The 23,465-nt window shown below is 38.0% G+C and overlaps 1 protein-coding gene and 1 long non-coding RNA gene across 2 annotated transcripts in view; both read left to right on the forward strand.

Annotated features, from left to right (window-relative positions):
* The window catches only part of LOC141581130 (uncharacterized), a 351,354-nt gene that overhangs the window by 172,727 nt on the left and 155,162 nt on the right, over positions 1-23,465 (forward strand). The window lies entirely within an intron of this gene.
* On the forward strand, positions 7,899-12,787 carry HTR1A (5-hydroxytryptamine receptor 1A). Its single transcript, XM_003925804.4, has one exon. The coding sequence runs from the start codon at positions 8,689-8,691 to the stop codon at positions 9,955-9,957; it is 1,269 nt and encodes a 422-aa protein (XP_003925853.1). The 5' UTR covers positions 7,899-8,688; the 3' UTR covers positions 9,958-12,787.

The following is a 23,465-nucleotide window of genomic DNA, read 5'->3' on the forward strand; positions in this document are numbered from 1 at the left end:
TTCTGAGAAGCATATATATATATATATATATATATACATATATATGTACAAAATTTTAGATTGATAGCTGTGTGTGTGTGTGTGTGTGTGTACACACAGCTATCAATCTAAAATTTTGTACATAGTTAAATGAGGGTGAAATAAAAATGCCAGTCAATAAAAAATAGATGAGTTATTAATATTTGTAACAGACTTTTATAAAAGGTATTCCAAAAGGTATTCTTAAAGCAGAAGGAAAATAATTTCAGAAGAAATGTCTGAGATACAAGAAGAAATGATGATCAAATAAATTAGTAAACGTGGGCAAGAATAAGCAAATATTCATAATGAAATGAATAAGGAAATAATCATATTTAATTAAGGGAGTAAAAATCAAAATCAAGATAATTAATTATTTCACAATACCCTAGAAGATAGGGGTAATCTGAGTTAAAATATTTAAATGTATCAGTATAGTTTTATAGGTAGTGAAAAGCATAAATAATCTTTATCCTGTAAGTTGTTTATGCATGTTAAAATTTTAAGAGAATCCAGAAATAGAGTGTAGAATTTCTATAATAATACAATAGAAAAAGAAAATTAATTTTAAAACTTAGTGAGTAGAATAGAAGCCAAGAGTAAGTGTAATAGAAGCACCAAATATACAATATGTTTATGTCTTTTAACATAAAATAACGTGGTGAAAAGTATTTCTTGAACTCCTGGACTCAAGTTATCCACCCACCTTGGCCTCCCAAAGTGTTAGGTTTACAGGTGTGAGCCACTGTGCCTGGCCCAATAGGAATAGTCATAATAAAATTAAAACTAAACTTAGCAGTTAAAAACTAAGATTTTCAGATTTGAAAAGAAAGTAACTATCATATTTGCATAAGAGATTCACCTGAAACTTGAAGATACTGAGAAGATAAAATTTAAAATATAGCAGGCAAAAAATTACAAAAAATAATTAGTAGAGATGAAGTAGACTTTAAGACAACAAATGTTATTAGGGATAAAGAGGATAACTATTTAAATCAGCAGGATGATAGACTAATTCTAACATTGTATGTAACTACTATTATGTCCTCAAAGTATGTTAAACAAACAGAACTACAGGGAGAAGTTATTAATATCCATAATAGATAATGGACTTCAGTAAGTTAAGGCAAAGAAAACAAAAAAACCCCAAAAGAACAAAATTAAAAATAATAAGTAGAGAATAGAAGAATAAAAATATATGATCATATATATATGATCAAAAATATATATTTTGATATATGATAATTCACTGTGAAAAAACATGAAAAAACACTAAATTCTGATGAAACAATAGGAATGTAAACCATTTTTTAGTGGTTGTATTAGATTCCAAGGGCTAGAAACATAGCAAAGTACGACAAGCCATATGGCTTAAGTCAACAGGAATGCACTGTTTTACAGTTCCAGAAGTTGTAAGTCTGAGATGAAAGTGTTACAGCACAAACTGATGGCTCTAAGGGAGAATCCACCCTATGCACCTCTCCTAGCTTCTGGTGGTTGCCAACAGTCCCTGGCCTTCCTTGGCTTGTGGTAGCATAACTCTAATCTTTGCCCCTGTTTTCAACATGACAATCTTTCCTTTGTGTCTGTGTGTCTCTGTGTCTTTACATGGTATTTTTTCTTTGTCTATGTTCAAATTTCCCTCATTTTATAAGAACATCCACCAATGAATTAGAACACATGCTGATCCAATAAGACCTCATTTTAACTTGACTACATCTGCAAAGACCCTATTTCTAAATAAGGTCACATTCACAGGCAATGTGAAGCCTTTATCCTCTTGGGTGACACAATTCAACTCAAAGCAGCGGTTATTAAACTTTATACAACCAGTTTGGAGAAGAATTAGGTTCTATCTAGTCAAGTAGAATTTGGCCATACCTTTGGACTTGACATTCCACTTGGTATATTTAGAAACTTGCTATTCTAAATACAGTCTATAAAGCAGCAATGTCAGTGTCATTAGGAGCTTAGTAGAAATGCAGAGTCTTGGGTTGCACCGGAGACCTACTGTGTCAAAATCTGCATTTCAAACAAGATCCCCAGGTGATTTATTTGAAAGGCGCTAATCTAGTCTAAGATACATGCATGCAAAAAGATATACACAAGTATGCGCATAGAAGTATTATTTATAAGAGCAAAATCTAACCAGAGAATCGTTAAGTAATTTGTGGCACTATTCATACAATTTAAACCTACAGAACGGTGACAATAAATCAACACAGACAAATTTCACAAGGATAATGTTGAACTAAAAAAAAGTTGCAGAAAATGTATATAGAATACCATTTCTTTATTGCTTAGAGACACATACATATGGTATAAAAGTACAAAGTCATTCATGGAAATAATAAGCACTAAATTCAAGAGTAAACAGGAACTTCAGTTGAATCAATATTGGTTTTAAAAGCTTTTCTTAAGCACATAGGCATTTATTATATTATTCTTTATATTTTTAGTAAATCATATGTAATATGTAATAAAATGTAAAAATTTAAGAAAACAATTCAATGCTAGTACATTGCAGAGTGCTTACTTGAATCTTGAACTGTGGCCATGAGTGGCTATATTCAACCAACACATTACTACTTCAATACGCCAAATGACACAGTTTTAGACTGATATTTTGTGATCACAATTATTGCACTTATATAAATAGCATGTTATATAGAAACATTAAAATAATGTATAATATTAAACACCGATTTTAGTTTTACAACAAAAATGTCACTTGCCAAAGAAAATAAGAATGTGGGCATTTTCACCCATTTTTTTTTTTTTTTTTTTGAGATGGAGTTTTGCTCTTGTTACCCAGGCTGGAGTGCAATGGCACGATCTCGGCTCACTGCAACCTCCGCCTCCTGGGTTCAAGCAATTCTCCTGCCTCAGCCTCCCGAGTAGCTGGGATTACAGGCACGTGCCACCATGCCCAGCTAATTTTTGTATTTTTAGTAGAGACAGGATTTCACCATGTTGACAAGGATGGTCTCGATCTCTCGACCTCGTGATCCACCCGCCTCGGCCTCCCAAAGTGCTGGGATTACAGGCTTGAGCCACCGCGCCCGGCTCACCCATTGTTAAATTAAACAGAGTAACTACATTTTGTTTAAGGATTGTTAGACTGAATTTAATTTCCAACTATCCTTAGATTAATAGGAAAATTCGAACTGACATTCCAAACATTTTTCTTACCCCAACTATGCTCTTATTCTTTCAGAAGTGAACAATAAAAAATATTGACAGAAGGACAGCATTGTAAAAGTACATTTATTAATGCTTGTCACTACGAATCTGATAATTTCTCACAACAAAAATACTGTCTTCTGGTTTTTACTGAATTTTTTTAAACATTTTATTATGACCTATAAATGTCAAATACTTGTTTTATGCTTTTGAACAAATGGATAAACTGCCGGAAGAGGGTAGAGTCCTTTTCAATACTGATCACTAAACTTTTGTTGGCATGTTCTTTTATTTCCTTCACTAACTTCTGATTATGTAAAGAAGTTTCAGAATGCAGCAATCACATCTTGTTTTCTACTTGTCTTTTACTCAAAATTTCCCAGAGAACTTGGAAGCTTACCAAATACTTTAAAGAATGGGGAGAATGTAACATCCACATGGAAATTGCTTTGAATCTTCCCTGGAAAGAGACTTATTTTTTCGATCTTCACTCTCTTACTAAGGCCACTCAGCTCTCTTTTCCACACTTTAGAGCAATTATCAGTAGAGAGAGACTTAATGTTTTTACTTTCCATCAGTAGTATTACTATTACTATTTAATCTTTATTGTGTCTATATTATGAGCCAGTGAAATCTATTAAATGGTTTAATCTTCACAAGTCTATTATTATACTCATTTTATTACTGAGGAAACAAGAGGGTTAATTAATTTGTTAAAGTCACATGCATAGTGTATACATATTATATTTTGTTCACTCTTTATATACTGTGCTTTTAGTATTGTGTCCTCAATGCCTTAAGCCAACCTTACAATTCTCAGCAGAGGCTCAGGCTTCCACTGTTTGTGTTTTGGCATTGAAAACCCAGTGCAATTCCGGGTCTGCAAGTGCCTGACAGGGAGAAAAAAGCATTGAAGAAATGATATTATTTGAGGAAGGTAGATGGTGAGGATTAGATTAAAAAAAAAAAAAAAAAAAAAGCAAAACACAGGCCTGATGCAGTGGGCTTATGCCTGTAATCCCAGCACTTTGGGAGGCCAAGGTGGGTGGATGATAGGGTTGGGAGATAGAAATCATCCTGACCAACATGGTGAAACCTCGTCTCTACTACAATATAAAAAATTAGCCAGGCATGGTGGTGCATGCCTGTAGTCCCAGCTACTCAGGAGGCTGAGGCAGGGGAACCCTTTGAACCTGGAAGGCAGAGATTGCAGTGAGCCTAGATTGCACCACTGCACTCCAGCCTGGTGACAGATCAAGACTCCCTCTAAAAAAAAAAAAAAAAAAAAAAAAAAAAAAAATCAAAACACAACAACAAAAAAAAGTCAAGAAAACACCATACTAAAACAAACTGTGCTGTTTTAAAGAAAAATTTATTTTCTTGGCATTTTGGTTTCATTTCTTGTATATTTTCACTGATAATCAGAAGACCACATTTCCCAAATTATCTAAGGAAGAGTTTTCTACAAGTTGTTTCTCCTAGTCAATTTCAATCAAAATTCACAGTTCGGAAAAAAATACAGTTGCCCTACTGCTTTAGTATTTGGTGATTGGGAAAAATTAAATTTAGAATAGTATTTTTAACTTAGCAAAATAATTGATTCTAGTTTTAATATGAGCTTTTAGAAACAACTTTTATAATCTCATAAACAAATATTTAGCTCTTTACTATACAGACTTTTTCTTCCTTAATAAAAACAAATCAGCCATAATTTGGAGATAATGGACAAACATCAATCTACTGAGAAACTCCGACCATCAACCTTCAGTAATGATAGGGCTTCAAGGTTCACAGCAAAACAAACATCCTTTTATTTTGTGTCCCTGGTCAAGTAATTACATTGAAATGCTGGGTGTGTATCAAATTTCCTGTGAAAATGTTAAAAATATTTATCTCTTTTAAACTATTTTTGAGAAATTTCACATGATGGATGATGTATCATACCCCAAATTCATAACCTGACAAGTTTATGCTTGCATCTAGTAAATTCAAGAAGAAATAAAGGCAGAATGACTAGAATTTTTCTTTTCAAATGATATCATCAATAATATCCGTTATAAAGCTTGCTTTTCTTTAGGTTAACTTTAGAGACCTTGAAGAATAAGAGCTTATCTCCTTATACAGGAGCATTGGTTTGCAGCATTTACTTCAGAAATATTTGGTATTATGTATCTTTAAGAGTTAAACATAGAAGAATTGGCTAAGTGAAAATGAAGAAATGCAATATCATTCTGCATATATCATTTATTATATTTCACAGTATTATTAGTTTTAAAAAGTTAAATCTCTATTAGTCACTTGCAGGCTATGGAACCATAGTCAGTGCTGCATACTTCCATATTTCTATTTCTTTCCTAGTATTCATAAGTGTGCCTTTAAAAACTTCTAAATTATAAGAAATAAAATATTTAATATATTATGTGTATTAGTTCTGAGGGAAAACTTGAATTACTTGGGATTTTAAAGACTTTGTTAAAAATGCTGCATCATAGCATATTAAAGCAGAATAACAAATGCTAGAACTCAGTAATATTAATTCCAGATTTTACAGCATTTTAACTTTCTTGATGAGAAAAAATAAATTTATCAGTTATTAAACTATTTGGGATCCAACAGATGAAAGCACAATTCTAACGAAGATATTTATCGATTTACTTATGATTTGCATATTTACATGTGTTAAGTCTGACACAATTCTTAATTATGTTCTTGATATGCATATATTTACTTCTTAAATTTTAAATTTTCTTTATTTTACTTTGTTTATATTCTCAACTATAATTTCAGATTTTAAATATTTTCCCATTATAATTTTTGGACCTCTAATTCTATTTTTACCATAAATATAGTTCTGTATTTGTGAAGATACTTTAGAAGAGAAAATAGAAATAGATACCTTCACAAATCTTAAAAAGACTTTTTCAGAGTCTGTAAACAGTATTACCATGTATACTTATCTCTTTCTTTTTATTGCCATGAATCATCACAAATGGCAGGCTCATTGTTGTGGCATGCTGAAATGATTGAGTGGGAACTGTGCCCAGCACTGAATTTTTTAAAAAAATAAAAACAAAACTCTTCTCCAAACACACTGTCTTGTACTGTAATGCGTTGGCCCAACTAGATTTTTTTTTTTTTTTTGATGCTTTGGTGATTGTGCTTGTATTTGGTCTTGGAGAATTCAGAGCTATGAAATTCAGAGCTCAAATTTGAACACAATATTAGAATTATTGCAATCTATAGTGAATCTGTGCATGCTATCCAGAGTCAACTGCTTTTAAAATTGCATTCTGCACTTTCCTTACACTTCAGGCATGTAATCAGGTTGTATAAGTGAAATGTTGTATTGTATGTTTATTGTAGTTGCTTAAAAGTCCCATTCTTTCCTGATTCTCAAATGGGATTAAATTTGTTTTTCTTGTTAAAGGAAATAGCTTAGAACAAAGCCCTGTAAGGATCTTTATTTTCAATTATTTAACATTTGGGAATGGAAAATGAAATACTATTATTTTCTCGAACAAAAGGTAAATTTATGTAAATGTGTCAGTTCCAAAGTTCAGATTAGGGCAGCACAAAACCAACACGTGAAGGTTTTTGTCTAGCTTTATTACAATGGCATTCCCATATAGAGCTTGTGAATGACAGATGTTTCAGGCTTTAAAGGGAGCTAAAACATGTAATAGGCTTGATATATAAGATTCAGAGCAGAGGAGGGCACTAAAATAAATTTTTAAAGAAAATAGGAAAAAGATAAAACTCAGTGCTACCTTGTCTTTTAATAACTGTCTTACTCTTTCTAGAAGTTGTTGGATTTCCTCAATACTTAATTTCTGCATGACAAGGGTTTCTAGGTGGCACATTTGCCGGAAGGTGGCGACATAAACCCTCATTGCTTAGAGCTGTCCCAGGTGCTGAACTCAGATTCTGTGGTTAGTATGGGCTAGGCTGTTAGTGAACAGGGATTCCGCCAAGTTTCCCCCAGAGGTTTGCAGGCTCTGGTAAGAAGTGCAAAAGGCCAGACTTCACTCAGAACACATATGCAAAATATTTCCATCTCTGAATTTACTAGCCACAAAGCTGTATTCCCAAAGCCATGTTCCCATGGTGTCACTGAATTTAAAGTGTAGTAGTGATGGAAAAGTGTGTGTGTGTGTGTGTGTGTGTGTGTGTAGAATACATATCACATTGAGTTTTCTTTATTTAGAGATGCAGTTGTTTACCTCTCCTTGTCCCTTGTCCTTTGTCACGTCCTTTATAATTTTGTTCTCTCCCAGTTCCCCAAGGTTAAAAAAAAAAAAAAAAAAAAAAAAAGTCACAGGCAATATCCTCCTGAGGGAGTCAGGCTGGACAGTTAGATGATAAACGGAGGTAGTTTTTTGTTTGTTTGTTTGTTTGAGACGGAGTCTCGCTCTGTCACCCAGGCTGGAGTGCAGTGGCTCGAGAACTGAGGTAGCTTTTTAAAAACGAAGACACACTCTGTCTTCTTCCATCAATTAGCAATAATTGAGAGACTGACCCAGGACTGTTCACCTTCCCATTCAGGTTCCCTGTGCTTCCTTTTCTCATCTCCTGTTGCCACTCTGGGCTGCTGACACTATTTAAGAATTTGACAGATAATATGCGGCAATGAGTAGTTAGAATTGCCTCTTCTAAATACCCCCTCCCCAGTTTGGGTTGGAGGCGGAGTTTATTTGTTACAGCCTTGGTCTGACCGGCAGGGATCCGGTATGTGTTAAGTGAGTTCTGAGTCTCTTTTGACAGAAAAGGACTCGAATGCAAAGACGCAGAGCTAGAGGTATAGGAGGGCGGGGACCCAGAGAAAAGAGGCACTCCTCGGGGTTGGGGAAGTGTTAGGAGGGGAGGGTTAGAGTGGGAGGGAGGGAGCCTGGCTTTCGAAGCTACTCACAGGGGGATAAATAATGGGGAGTGAGGAGGAAGAGGCAGATTGAAAGGGAAGGCAAGTGGGGAGAAGGGGGAAGAAAGAGGCTGAAGAGAGAAGAGAGAGGAGGAGGGAGGAGGAGAGGGGGAGAAGGGAAAGGAAGGAAACCGGGAGAGGAGGGTCACTGAGTGACCGTGGAGGATGGGGCTTCTCGGTTCTAGATATTTCTGGGATTGGAGACTGTTTACTTGTGGGGAGACTCCAGCTCCGGCAGCCAGTTGGGAAGCGGCAAAGTAAAATGGACAGCGAGAGACAGACGTTCCAGCCACCTCTCCGCCGCCGAGAGATCCAGGAGCTGCTTTAGGGCCAACTCCAGTTTCCCAGCTGGAGCCTCTGAACACGCTGGACTGCACGAGCCCAGGGAGCGCCTGAAAGCTGCTCCTCGGAGATACCTTCGCCGGAGCAGTAAGAACTTCCTGCTTGGGTCCCTGCATTCCCTTCCTCCGAAACTTCCTGGGAGACGGGGTGGAAGACCCCAGGGGAAGGGGCGAAGGGGATCTTCGCGCTGCTTTTTCTTCCTTCCGCCTTCCCGCGCGGGGCGCACAGGCATGGATGTGCTCAGCCCTGGTCAGAGCAACAACACCACATCATCCCCCGGTCCCTTTGAGACCAGCGGCAACGCTACTGGTATCTCCGACGTGACCTTCGGCTACCAAGTGATCACTTCTCTGCTGCTGGGCACGCTCATCTTCTGCGCGGTGCTGGGCAATGCGTGCGTGGTGGCTGCCATCGCCCTGGAGCGCTCCCTGCAGAACGTGGCCAATTATCTTATTGGCTCTTTGGCGGTCACCGACCTCATGGTGTCGGTGTTGGTGCTGCCCATGGCCGCGCTGTATCAGGTACTCAACAAGTGGACTCTGGGCCAGGTCACCTGCGACCTGTTCATTGCCCTCGACGTGCTGTGCTGTACCTCATCCATCCTGCACCTGTGCGCCATCGCGCTGGACAGGTACTGGGCCATCACGGACCCCATCGACTACGTGAACAAGAGGACGCCCCGGCGCGCTGCTGCGCTCATCTCGCTCACTTGGCTTATTGGCTTCCTCATCTCCATCCCGCCCATGCTGGGCTGGCGCACCCCGGAAGACCGCTCGGACCCCGACGCATGCACCATTAGCAAGGACCACGGCTACACTATCTACTCCACCTTCGGCGCTTTCTACATCCCGCTGCTGCTCATGCTGGTTCTCTATGGGCGCATATTCCGAGCTGCGCGCTTCCGCATCCGCAAGACAGTGAAAAAGGTGGAGAAGACCGGAACGGACACCCGCCGTGGAGCATCTCCGGTCCCGCAGCCCAAGAAGAGCGTGAATGGAGATTCGGGGAGCAGGAACTGGAGGCTGAGCGTGGAGAGCAAGGCAGAGGGTGCTCTGTGCGCCAATGGCGCGGTGAGGCAAGGTGACGACGGCGCCGCCCTGGAGGTGATCGAGGTGCACCGAGTGGGCAACTCCAAAGAGCACTTGCCTCTGCCCAGCGAGGCTGGTACTACCCCCGGTGCCCCCGCCTCTTTCGAGAGGAAAAATGAGCGCAACGCCGAGGCGAAGCGCAAGATGGCCCTGGCCCGAGAGAGGAAGACAGTGAAGACGCTGGGCATCATCATGGGTACTTTCATCCTCTGCTGGCTGCCCTTCTTCATCGTGGCTCTTGTTCTGCCTTTCTGTGAGAGCAGTTGCCACATGCCCACCCTGTTGGGCGCCATAATCAATTGGCTGGGCTACTCCAACTCTCTGCTTAACCCCGTCATTTACGCATACTTCAACAAGGACTTTCAAAACGCGTTTAAGAAGATCATTAAATGTAAGTTCTGCCGCCAATGATGATGGAGGAGTAACCGGCCAGTGGGGGGGGCTACAGGATCCGCCCCATTCACTATGCTTCACCCAACCCTAGGGAATCAACACCTAAGATAACTTACTACTTCTCTTTCTCAGCTACTCTGCCCGCGGCTTGCGGACCTGGTCCCCTCCCCATTTCCCGCACCAGGGCAGGGCGCTTTGTGCAAAGGAGACCCAGCGACTGGGCGTGAGAGACCAGGAAATTCAGAGAGTTTGTGAGAAGCGACATTGGCCCAGACTTTGCCCTTAGCTTCAGTTTTGATCTCAGCAATTGCCTCTTCTCTCCTCTGTCCCCTAAATCTTTGCGATGGATGTTTAATCTTTAGCTGTTCAAGGTAGAAAATCCAAAAAGTAAAAAAAAAAAAAATTAGTAAACTGTACACACAGCTGCCGCGCCCACTAGGGGCTCCAGCCGATCACCCAACTCCTAGAACTTGGACTTGAGGTTCGGGAATTTGCTCCATCTCTCTAGCCCTCTGGCCCTTGAAATATTCACTTTTTTCTCCCCGTTTTTATCCTTTCTTTTCTTTCATTGCTTCCTTCTCTGCCCTCGCCCGTCCTGATGCACTAATCTGCTGGTCCGCAGAGGCGGAAGAGTCTGCTTTTCCCTGTGCCAGCGGTGCCCCCGAGATTCCCGTCTTCGCGCAGACTTGCGATAACTGTCGTGCAGTGCACAATCCCTGCTTCCTTTGTTTCCTTGGAATCAAAACGAGTGGCTAAAAGGTGTCTCTTAGAGTGGACTTGTAAGTACAGCCCGGGCCAGTGGGGAAGAGCGAGGAGGAGGAGAGTGTGCAGACCATTTTGTCTGTTCTTGCCTTGGTGTCAGCACTCACCAAAGAAACTGACAGTCGTACAGTGAAGAGAGCGGACTGCTGTTTGTACAGGTAGCTGGCTAGTCTTCAGGTCCTGGCATCGCCACTTATGTACTGCGGGAGGCGCCCGCTGGCCGCTGTTGGCGCGCTGGGGACGCTGAGAGACCTGGGATCCGCGCGCCTCCCCAGCCATCTGTGATCTGGCAGCGCGCTAGGGGCTCCCGGCTGCTGACTTAGCGGGTTTGGGATCCTCCGCCTACGTTCTGGGCCGCCCTGAAGCGCTGGTAGACACATTAGGTTTTTTGCCTTAGCTGGCGGCGCAAGATCCTGCGGAACTCTTGGGATTGGAGAGACCAAGAAGGCTTTAAGGGGCGGTGTGGAGGGGCGGCAAAGAGGAAAGTTTCCCCAGTGCACGCGTGCCGAAAGCTACAGCTGGCTCCCCCAGTAAAACCTGAAAGGACAAATTTATCCTTACGATGTAGACTTTTTCCTCCTAATTCCACGCTCTTGTCCTTTTTGGATCGGAGAATAATTCTGTTTAGCGCGTCCCAAAACTCACTGCATTTGTTCCACAGTACAAGTACATCCAGGACACAAAGTTAGCAGAACTTTTTTCCAAACAGGAATTCAGGACTTTCAGTGGAATGCCCAAATAGTCCATAGATTAGCACTATCGGTGACAGCAGGCGGATAGTTTAAATAGCAGGGCCCTGAAGGGTTAGTTAGGAGGTGGTCTTCCTGGGGAGGCTAAGAATATTTTATGGGAGGAGTATTTGCTTCCTGGCATGACCATTATGCTCTGCCAAGGGTCTACGGAAACCACTTTTTTGCCCTTTGAATTGTGCAGCGCTCCAGGCTTTCTCTCTGTCAGTTATTCTTTAAGCCTTGCCACTCCTGCCCAGAAACTGGTTAAAATATTTGCTGCACCAGAAAGGGAAGTTATTTAGCTACCCTGTTTGGATGTAAATTTCCAATTATACGACGGGGATCTAGAGGTTTGTCATTGTTTGATCTAGCCTCTAATTTTCTTATGAATGGTGGTTTTGTTTTCCAGAAATTGCACAAAGTAATTGATCCCTACTCCTCTTTCCCTTCAACTGCACCTTTAGAATTTTTGCATTTGCTGTTTTGAGAACCGTGTTACATATATAGATTGCAAAAATTGCCAGTGAAAAGATCATTTGTTTATAACTGTGAAGGTGAAAGGACAGCTCAGTCACTTAAAACCATTTTATTTTTTGTCAGACTAAACAAAGCTTTCCTTTGGTGTCTCTTTCAGTATTCTAAACTGGAAGTAGACATCATATCCAAGCTAAATAGGGAAAGTTTTAGAACTTTGGGAATAGTTTGTCTATGTATGTATAATGCTGAGAAGAGTCTGCAGTGAAGAAGATAAGATAGATTTCTCCAGTACAACTGTTACTCATTTGAAAATTCTGTTTTGTTTTTGCTCATATAATCTCAGTAGAGCTATATTAGAAACCAAGTTTTTCTGTATGTTATACTAAATTTTTAGAACAAAATATATATTTAAAATAATCCAAACCCCAAATTTGCTCATCTAAATTATGTCTTGGCCAGCAAGTATTACATTAAAAGTTTGGAGACTTCCATTTATTTGTGTCTTTTACGGAATTGTGTGACAATCATTTTTTGGACATTTCCTTTTTCTGCTTTGGAAGATTTACACAAGAATGGAGAGGGAATATCCAACTGGAACACAATTGTCAAGGCAATAGAGAATTTAGAGAAATAAAATAGCTGCATATCTCTAAAGAGTGCCTGATGCTTTCTTTCTCTTTAAAGTATTTGTACAAAGGTAAAGTACTGATGCATCAAAATTGGACTTCACGTTTCCTTGTGACAATAAAATAATAATGGTAATGCTACAATAAACTGGTATCAGTAGCACATGCATCTTTATTTCAATCAAAATCTGTATCTATTTGTGTTGTTTGCATAATTTAAAATTAAAGTTAAAAATACACTTATTAAAAGGAGATCTTTCTGTACAGTTCAGGGATCTGACAGAGAAATAAGTGTAGTTTTCAACAGTAAAACTTATTCTAGATGGGTGATTTCTTTTTAAAAAATTCTGTCTCTGTAAAAAGGAAGTCACATATCATTTAGGCATAAAACAGTGCATTTTCCATGACTGGCATCTTCAGGTAACATATAAATTTCTGTCTAATTAACATGGACAGAATGGAACATATGTGGAGGAGAACTGTGGTCTTTGGGGAAAACAACAGGGGTCCAACCTGCTTTTTTAAAACAGTGGATGGTGCTAAAATCCTTCCTCTGTCTTTCCTGCAACATTCAGCTGGAATAAAATGACCTCCCTTGCTTTCAAAAGGAAGAATTGTTTTGGGGTTGTCACTCAGTTAAAAGTAGAGGGGTATTTTATTTTTTGGGTGGGTCTTCTTCCATAGTAGGCTTTTGTATATAAGATGCATTACTATGTTAAAATTAATTATCATGCTCTACTCCTTCCCTACTAGAGTGGCCAGGAACATCTGTTGTTGCTATTGTTGTATTCATTCATTCTATTGCTTTCTGGTGTCAGAATGATGACTGCAGGGCAAAGTGAGCATGGGCAAACCCCAAGAGTAAACAAAGGTCAGGGTCATTATTGCCAGGGCAGAGAGCACGCCAAAGCTCATGAAGCTTGGTTCAGGCAATGTATGTCCATACACATATTATCCCAATAGTGAAAAATAAAATCAGGCTACTTCTGGTGGCTCTCATCTGTAAACCAACACTTTTTGAGGCCTAGAGGAGGCAGGAAGATGGCTTGAGGCCAGGAGTTCAGGGTTATGGTGACCTATGATCACACCATTGTACTCTAGCTTGGGTAACAGAGTGAGACTCCATCTCCATTGCACTCTAGCTTGGGTGACAGAGTGAGACTCTATCTCCAAAAAAGAAAAAAAAAAGGTAAAATTAGAAGAACTGATGGAATAAGGAATATCTGAAGTTTGTCATTTCAAAAATGTTATATAAATGTATCCCTGACATTGAGTAAAATACTGAATTGGACATATTTGTCATTTGGATTTTGGGTATTACTCTTGTTGACCCTTGCTCCCTCCTCTGGCATCTCTTTCTCCTGGGACAATGGCTTTCTGTTTTCTATAGGCCTTCTTGTGAGCTCTATCAACACCTCAACTAAGAGAGGGAATTATTGGTTATCAGTCACTTCCAGTGTGACTATGAAGCCCCACTAACCCATTTTCAGTGATTGTGTGTCAGCTACTGCTTAATAATATTGAAACATAAAACTATAAATTAATACAGGATATGCTGTTTTCACCTTGAAGAAGTTTCCAACCAGTTTGAATCTATAAGAATAAACTACTAAGGCCAAGTAACTACTCATGGCAGGATCAAAGTGTCACATAAACTGGATGAATCACAGTAATTTGGCTCTATAAGAATTAAGAGGACAAAGCTCACTGTAGGCTGGTAGTGGGAAGGGAAGTGTAGGTAGAGAAAACTGTATAGAGTATGTAGGATTAAGTTCTGGACCGAAGAGGGGTGATATGAAAGGCCTTAAGAGGTGACAGAAAACAGCCTAATACCTTCTTCCTGGCAAGTGGGGGCCTAGTATAAAATTTCTGTCTGATTGCTGGTTGTCGATTAAATAACTAGGTTGATTATGCAAATAGTGATGCTTTAGAAAGATGCAGACTCAAAACCTCCCAAGTTTTGTGTTAACCTGAAAGAGTCTGGAAAGAGAGAGAAAATATGGGTCTAAAGCCCAAGGAATGGGGATCTGGGGTAACTAGATGAGGAGAAGAATGTTTTGAGCAGAGTAAGGAGGACAGCATAAGAATAAAGACAGAATCATTAACCATTGAAGGGTTGCAACAGGGTGGCCAGGGCGTGGTACAAGGCAAAATATACTGCAACATTCAGCTGGAAGAAACATACTTATGTAATGTTTGTGATTTTGCTGAGTGGTTTTGACACATAACGTGCCATTTAAATATGAAGTAGCAGATCCTGTTAGAAATGCCAATTAGAACATTTTAGCTAAAGCAGAAGGTTCACAGAGTAGTGGCAAGTACAGACAAAGGTGCTAGGGATTTTCTATGGTAGTACTTATGCCAGGTTAAAAAGCTGGAACTGTAGTTTTAGTCAGTGGAGACCACTAATAACAAAAGTAGATGTGTTCTCTTTGAAGGTGATTTCAATGAGGTAGGTGTGAAGCAATAAAGGCCTGAATGTGAGAAGCTGGCAGAAGGAATGGAAAACAAATACAATAATGAAAAATACATCAAAGAAGGAACTGACAGGACTTGGTGTCTGGATGTGAAGAGGGAGAGAGTAGAAGATGCTGATGAGGTTTTGAGCCAGGGAGATTTGGACAAATGACAGAAAAGGAAAGTCAGGAATTGCTTTTCCTGTGGGTCTTTCTTTTTGGAGCTTCATCTGTAGATGTGAAAATGCTTTGTCCTCTGCTAAAAGAATTCCCAATCCAGATGGAAAAGATATGAATACATATCACAGCATTAGAACAATCTGCAACTTGGATGAGTATATGAGGAATGCTACTACATAAATTAATGATTGGATTAATTTCCTGATTAATATTAATTTCTTTTTTAGTAGGAGATGTTAATTGTTTTTTGGAGAGGGAACAATCCTAAGAGACAACAGCCTTTCATGAAGAGCAACCCAAAAATACTATGTTAAGTAGTGTATTCAGAATGGTACATGAAGCCTGAAGGTTGTATCTTTCCAGTTCAGTAAGTGCAGAGCAGAACAAATCTGTTTGGCTCTTTGAGTTCACTTATTAAGAGCCATAAAAGACCTATTTGGTCCTTATATTACTAGAAAACTTAGATCCATTAATGTTTTAGTCTGTTCAGGCTCCTATAACAAAATACCATAAATTGAGTAGTTTACAGACAACAGAAATTTATTTCTGATAGTAGTAGAGGCTGGGAAGTCCAATATTAAGGCCCCAGCAGGTTTGCTGTCTGGTGAGGGACTGCTAACTGGGTCATAGATGGCTCTCTTTTCTCTGTAACCTCACCTGACAAGAGGGACAAAGGACCTCTGAAGCCTCTTTTATGAGAACATGAATGTCATTCATGAAGGCTCTTTCCTCATGACCTAATCACCTCCCAAATACTGCACCTGCTAATAATATTGCATTGGTGATTAGGTTTTAATATATGCATTTTAGGGGGACACAAACTTTCAGACCATAGCAGTGAGACTAACATATCTTTTATTCTTTTATTGAATTTCTTTTATTTTTCAATCTATTTTGCTTATGTGGCAATGGCAAGAATAGGGAAATGAGTAGAATCCAGTGACATTTCCATATCTGACCACACCCCAGGCATCATAGTGCTAACTGTCTATAACCTTGTGTAATAGCCCAGCCTTTCAGAAAGTTTTCCAGGCCACTAATTCAAGAGCTGTTTTGTACTGGAAAGTGTTTGTGCTGTTGTGTCTAAGCTAGTTTCATCTTTGAAGAAATGAAAGGGAAAAAGCTGGCTTGGGGAAGAAGGGAGAGGAAAAGGCAGGGGAGATAATGGGACATACTTATCTTGTTACATCACTGTGGAGATTGATGAGAAAATGTTTTGAAACTTCTCCAAGGTTCTTGGAGAGGAAGCATCCTATGAAATATAGTGTGCTTCATAGTCTCTGGGAACAATTAGTCTGACTTTGCAAAAACTAAAGAAGATAGAAATCAAATGATGAAAACTGATTTTAATTTTAAAAGAACAGTTGATACAGGACTTTAATTGTAAATATTCACCAAAAATATAGTTTATTATAAGCATCTATCATATTTTAAGTATTTACTGCAGAGAAGGAGCAATTTATGGGAGAGGCTCTGGCTCAGGAGTAATGTGCATAAAAATCATTTGTTCATTCAGTTAAGATTTCTGGAATACTGGCCGGGCGCGGTGGCTCAAGCCTGTAATCCCAGCACTTTGGGAGGCTGAGGCGGGTGGATCACAAGGTCAAGAGATTGAGACCATCCTGATCAACATGGTGAAACCCCGTCTCTACTAAAAATACAAAACATTAGCTGGGCATGGTGGTGCGTGCCTGTAATCCCAGATACTCAGGAGGCTGAGGCAGGAGAATTGCCTGAACCCAGGAGGCGGAGGTTGTGGTGAGCTGAAATAGTGCCATTGCACTCCAGCCTGGGTAACAAGAGTGAAACTCTGTCTCAAAAAACAAAACAAAACAAAACAAAAACAAAAACAAAAACAAAAAACAAAAACAAACAACAAAAAAAATTTCTGGAGTACTGATGGGCCAGGGACTATTTTACATACTCAGGATACAGCAGTGAAAAAACCTGGTAAAGCCTTTGGAAGATTGTAAAAATGGCCACCATTATTTTTCTCTGTGTTCACCTCTTTTGCAATGTAATTGAAAATTGCTAAGAGAATAGATTTAAGTGTTCCCAACACACAAAAAATGATAAGTATGTGAAGTAATGAATATGTTTTAAAAAGATATGGAGACTTTTTTCTTATACCTTGAATCTAGGCTAGCCTTATGCCTTGCTTTGATGAATGCAATGGGGCAGCATTGCTGTGGTACCAGTTCTGATCATGGAACTCAAGAGGCTCTGTCCTCTTCCACTTGCTTCCTTGTAACCCTGCCCAACTGTCATGTGAACAATCCTGTGCTCACTTGCTGGAGATGAAGAGACCAGATGGAGCAGAGTCATCCCAGCTGGAGTCATCCCAGCTGAGGCCATTCTGGATCAGCTAGAGCCTGATTGACTTGGCAGCTGACTGCAGACACAAGAGTGAGGGCAGCCTAGACCAGAAGAACCTCTCAGCTTCATTCAGTCTAAATTATCAAAGCACAGACTTTTGAACTAAGTGAATGATTGTTACTTTAAGGCACTAAAGTTTTGGATAATTTATTATACTGGAAAAGCTAACTAATACAGTCTCAGATCTTAAGGAATTTACAGTAGAGAGAACAGAGAAAAGAGGCAACAATAACAAAATCATATACATATGTAGTACATAAGACGGCAATCTGGAAAATAAAACAAGCTAAAGTAAGATGTATAGGGAGTGCTAAGGTGAAGGGGAAGAATGTTGCTCTTTTTTATTGTTTAGGTGACAGATCACTAATAAAGTGACATTTGGATAGCAGGTCTCAAAAGAGTTATCAGAGGCATGTGTTTGGAGACAGGTGAAAATGAGCCCTCAGATAAAGACATCTTAAGAAATCTTAGGCAATTTACTGTGAAACTACAAAAGAGGTATTTCCCACAAAGGAAATGTCAGGAAATTGCAGATTTAGAAATTTGTGCTCTCAAATTCTAGGGCCTTTCTACTTCTTATCTGGAGACCTATTAGGTTAAAGGTATTAATATTCAATTTGTTCAGGATAAGACTTAACCAACTAATGGGAAGCCCCATGTGGGATCTTACCAAATCATAGGTATTGCTATGACCCTGAAACTCTGGGATATACTATACATCGGGGTCCCCAACTCCCAGGCTATGGGTCTGTACCCATCCATGGCCTGCTACGAACCGGGCTTCACAGCAGGGCTGGTGAGCCAGCATTCTCACCTGAGCCTTGTCTCCTATCGGATCAGCTGTGGCATTAGATTCTCATAAGAGCGTGAACCCTATTGTGAGCAGTACATGTGAAGGATCTAGGTTGCATGCTCCTTATGAGAATGTAATGACAAATGTAATGTGCTTGAATCATCCCAAAACCGTACCCCTGCTTACCACACTCCGTGGAAAAACTGTCTTCCACAAAACCAGTCCCTGGTTTTTGAAAGGTTGGGGACCGCTGCTCTACATGGTGAAAAAAAACGCTGCCTTGGCAAGCCAGGTCACCTGAATTTTACTTCTGACTACGCTACCACTGTCATCTTGGTATACTGTATAGTTTTATTTTGAAAATAGCTTTATTGAGGTTTCATCTACATACTTTACAATTAACCATTTAAAGTGTGTAATTCAAAGGTTGTAAGTACACCCAGAATTCTGCAGTCATCATTACAACCAATTTTTAGAACGTATTTATCTCTCCTAGAATAAATCCTGTACTCTTTATGTTTCCATGTTCTTCCTCTTTATTTCCTACTAATACTTCAGCCCTAGGCAATCACCAGTCTACTTTCTGTCTTTATAAATGTGCCCATTCTGGACATTTTACCTAAATAGAATCAATTAACATGTCGTCTTTTGTAACCAGATTCTTTTTGCTAGCATAATGTTTTGAAGGTTCATTGATGTTGTAGCATATATCAATACTTTATTTCTTTTTATTGACAAATAATATTCAGTTTCAAGGCTCTATCATATTTTATTTGTCTATTAATTAATTTATCATTGTGGTTGTTTCCACTTTTTGGCTATTATAAATAATGCTGTTGTGAACACTTGTGTACAAATTTCTGCCTGAGTGTATATTTTCATTATCTAAGGTATAAAGCTAGAGATGGAATTGCTGGATGATATGATAACTGTTATGTTTAACTTTTTGAGGGACTTCCAAGCTGTTTTCCGTAATGATTATACCATTTGAAATTCCCACCAACAATGTTAGAGGATGCCAATTTTTCCACATCCTCCCCAGCACTTGTTATTATCTGTCTTCTTCATTACAGCTATCCTAGTGAGTCTGAAGTGGTATCTCATTGTGGTTTTGACTTGCATTTTTCTAATGATTAATGATGTTGAACATCTTGTTATATGCTTATTGACTGTTTGCATATCTTCTTTAGAGAAATATCTATTTCAATTCTTTGCTCATTTTTAAACTGTTTTTTTTTTATTATTGAGTTGTAAGATTTCTTTATATATTCTGGATGATTTATGATTTACAAATTTTTTCTCTAAATCTGTTACCTTTTCACTTTCTTGACATTATCATTTTCATCACAGCTATCTATATCTATATCTATCTATCTATCTATCTATCTATGGTTGTTGTTGTTTTTCTTTTGCTTGTGTTTTGGTGTTGTATCTAAGAAAATCATGGAAGATTAACTCCCATATTTTCTTTTAAGGATTTTAGAGTTTTGGCCTTTAGATTTAGTTGGTTGATTCATTTATCAGTTATTTTATGTACATTATATGGAAGGGGCTCAAATTCAGTTTTTTGCCAATATCATATTCAATACCATTTGTTGAAAAGAATATTCTTTCCTCATTGAAATGTTTTATGCCCTTGATGAAGATCACTTGAGCATAAATGTAAGGGATTATTTCTGTATTCTCAATTTGGTTCCTCTAAACTATGTGTCACTTGTTGCAGCAATGTCACAGTCTTGATTATTGTACCTTTGTAGTGAGTTTTGAAATCAGGCAATTTGATTCCTCCAACTTTGTCCATTATTTCAAGAACAATTCAGGTATTCTACATCCCTTGCATTTTCGTATAAATTTCAACATCAGCTTGTCAATTTCAGGAAAAAAAAGTAACTAAGATTTTGATGGGATTGTGTTGGATCTGTGTATCAACATGGAAAATATTATCTATATCATTTTACCAATATTAAATAATTTGATTCAGGGACATGGAATGCCTTTCCATTTATTTAAGTGTGATACAATTTATTTTGACACCATTTCGTGGATTTCACGGTCCAAGTTTTACACTTATTTTGTTAAACTTATTTGTAGGAATTTTCTTCTAACTTTTTGTTGCTATTGTAAATGCTATTGCTTAATTTAAAATATCATTTTTTAATAGTTCATTATTAGTGTATAGAAATACAATTAATTCTTGTATATTGATTTTGTATTCTGCAATCTTGCTAAAATTATTTTAATAGGTTTTAGGGTGAGTTTCTTAAGATATTTTATATATATTATGCCATATGGAGATATTTTTACTTTAAAAAATTGATGTCTTATATTATTTTCTTGACTAATTCCCTTGCTACAACTTCAAAAGTGATGAAAGCGGACATCTGTCTTGTTCCTGATTTTATGGAAAAAACATTTAGTTATTTACCATTTAACTGTTAAATTAATGATGGGTTTTTCACAGCTGCTCTTTATCAGATTGAGGAAGTTTCTTTATTTTCCTTGTTGAGTGTTTTCATTGTGAAAGGATGCTGAAGTTGATCATATGTTTTCTGTATGTCAATTGAGATTATTATGTGTTTTTTTGGTGATTTTTTAAGATTAAATGAAATAATTTCAGAAAGTAGCAAAAACTCTACTATATACTAACTGCTTAACAAATGTTATTTAATATTTACTAAAAGAAACACCTGTAATTGGATTTTCATTAGTTGTGTAGTTGTAGAGCAAGGAAGAAAGTTACATTGAATGTTAGATGTCATTCCTGATTTTTAAATCACAAAACAGAAGATAAATGTATTAGTCTGTTCTCATGCTGCTAATAAAGACATGTTGGAGATTGGGCAATTTATAAAGGAAGAAGTTTAATTGATTCCCAGTTCAGCATGGTTGGGGAGGCCTCAGGAAACTTACCATCAGGTGGAAGGGGAAGCAAACATGTCTTTTTTCATATGGTGGCAATAAAGAGAAGTACAGAGCGAAGCGGAGGGAAAATCCCCTTATAAAACCATCAAATCTTGTGAGAACTCACTCAGTCTCATGAGAATAGCATGGGGGAAATACCCCCGTTATTCAATTACCTCCCACCAGGTCTCTGCCATAACATATGGGGGTTATGGGAACTACCAATCAAAATGAGATTTGGGTGGAGACACAGCCAAACCATTTCAACACAGTTAAGCAGAATGCCTCAGGGAGAAATAAAAGGACATTTACAAACTAGCATTGTCCACATGATCAAATTTTAATTATAAGGGAATTAAAATAACACATAAGAATGAAGAATGAGGAATGGACTTGATAAGTGGTAAAATACTAAAAAATGTAGCATCCATTCACGTTCCTCTCTTTTTGTCTTTGTTTTACCTTTCACTGGTCACTCTCTCTCTCTCTCTCTCTCTCTCTCCCCTTCTCTCTCTTTCAGTCAGATGTGTGTGCAGCACACCCACTCACACCCACTAATCCATGACTCTCGTGTGTTGGGCAGAGCTTATCAATGCTTTCTGTTCATTGATTTAAGTTTATAACGGTTTTCACAGTGGACCACCATGTTTATCACTCTTAGGCCTTATCAGAGGAACCAGATGGCTGGTATACTTGAGTTGCCAAAGCAGCAGCAATAAAACTCATAAAATATGGAGAAAAGATATATTTTTATTGTATTTCAATCCTGACAGTGTTATTAAATAATGAGAACTTCAAAAGATGACTGTGAAATTCACAAATTATCGAGAGTCTGGGCCGTTGTTCTCATCCTTTATTGTTAAATAATTAAGTCTTGATCATTTCAAACACACACACTTGATTGGTGTCATTTGATGGTATTACAATTTTTGCTTTAACAAATTAGGAAGATATTAATGTTAAATTGGCTTTATCTGTTTCTTATCTTGCATTTATATTTTGATGATACAGTATCTGATCATATTTGTTTATTCAATTAGTGTGAATATTTAATAATGTGTTCTTACCATGTTGGTTTTCTGTTGTGTAACTTTTCATGATGCTTGGTTTTAATATGACTCTTACCCATTTAATCATATTTTAATAACATCTGAAGTGCTAATAGTGGGATTTATAATTTTATTTCTGATTTTTCACAAACATTTACATATATATATATAATATAGCATTATTTTATATATATATGTGTATCTTTATAAAATTTGATGCACTCTTAACAAAATAGTTTTTATGTTCACGTGTATAAAATAAGTGCTATATCAGTGGTTCTCAAATAAGGATGATTTTGTACCTTCCCCCAAGGGATATTTGCAATGTCTGGAATCATTTTTCATCATCACAGTTGGACAGATGCTACTGGCATCCAGTGGGTAGATGCCAGAGATGTCATTCAACATCTTCAATGCAGAGAACAACCCCCACAACAAATAATTATCTGACCCAAAATATCAATAGCACTGAGGTTAAAAATCCTCTAGATAAATTGCCTTCTTATGTTTTAGAATGAAAATTTCTTGATGTACTTTTATGGCTAGCAAAGAAATAATGCATGCATTTAGGAAGACTCCAAAAACAAAAATTGCTATAAATTCCATTTTGTTTTTGTAATGTTTGTTAACTTCTCCAGGGGCTTTCACACACAGAATTTAACATACTTCTTATATTATTTCTGTGATATAGATATGGCAGATTTTCCAAACAAATATATATTTTTAAAGCAGATGCAAACTAGATAAAGAATTTAAGTGATTATCCTAAGGTTACATGGTTGATTACTGATCACAGTTCCTTGTCTGATGGTAAAAGCATAAAAGGCTGACTTATGTTGCTGGGAGAAAAACAAGATGATAATGCCAGTGTTAAAAAGCCTTGCTCCATCTTTTCTCCTTGTTTTCTACCTCCTCAGTAATATAAAAAATCCCAGGGGAATAATTTCACCTTTGTATTAATAAACACTGAATAATCTCATTTCATCATTTCAATTAAAGCATATTTCTTTATTGATGTAGAATTAAATTTACTTATGTTAACTTGAAATTTACATTTAGCATTAATCACACTATGGAAGGAAATTAAATCTTGAATTGATCATAAAAACTCTGCTAATGAAGTTGTGAAACCGAAACATGTCAAGCAATGTAGAGTTTCCATGTTCTTCCTCTGC

This window comes from Saimiri boliviensis, chromosome 1, assembly GCF_048565385.1.
Source record: "Saimiri boliviensis isolate mSaiBol1 chromosome 1, mSaiBol1.pri, whole genome shotgun sequence".
Classification (NCBI taxonomy): Eukaryota; Metazoa; Chordata; class Mammalia; order Primates; family Cebidae; genus Saimiri; species Saimiri boliviensis.

Coding starts and splice junctions, on each gene's coding strand:
- HTR1A (XM_003925804.4), top strand. CDS start 8,689: ATGGATGTGCTCAGCCCTGGTCAGAGCAACAACACCACATCATCCCCC.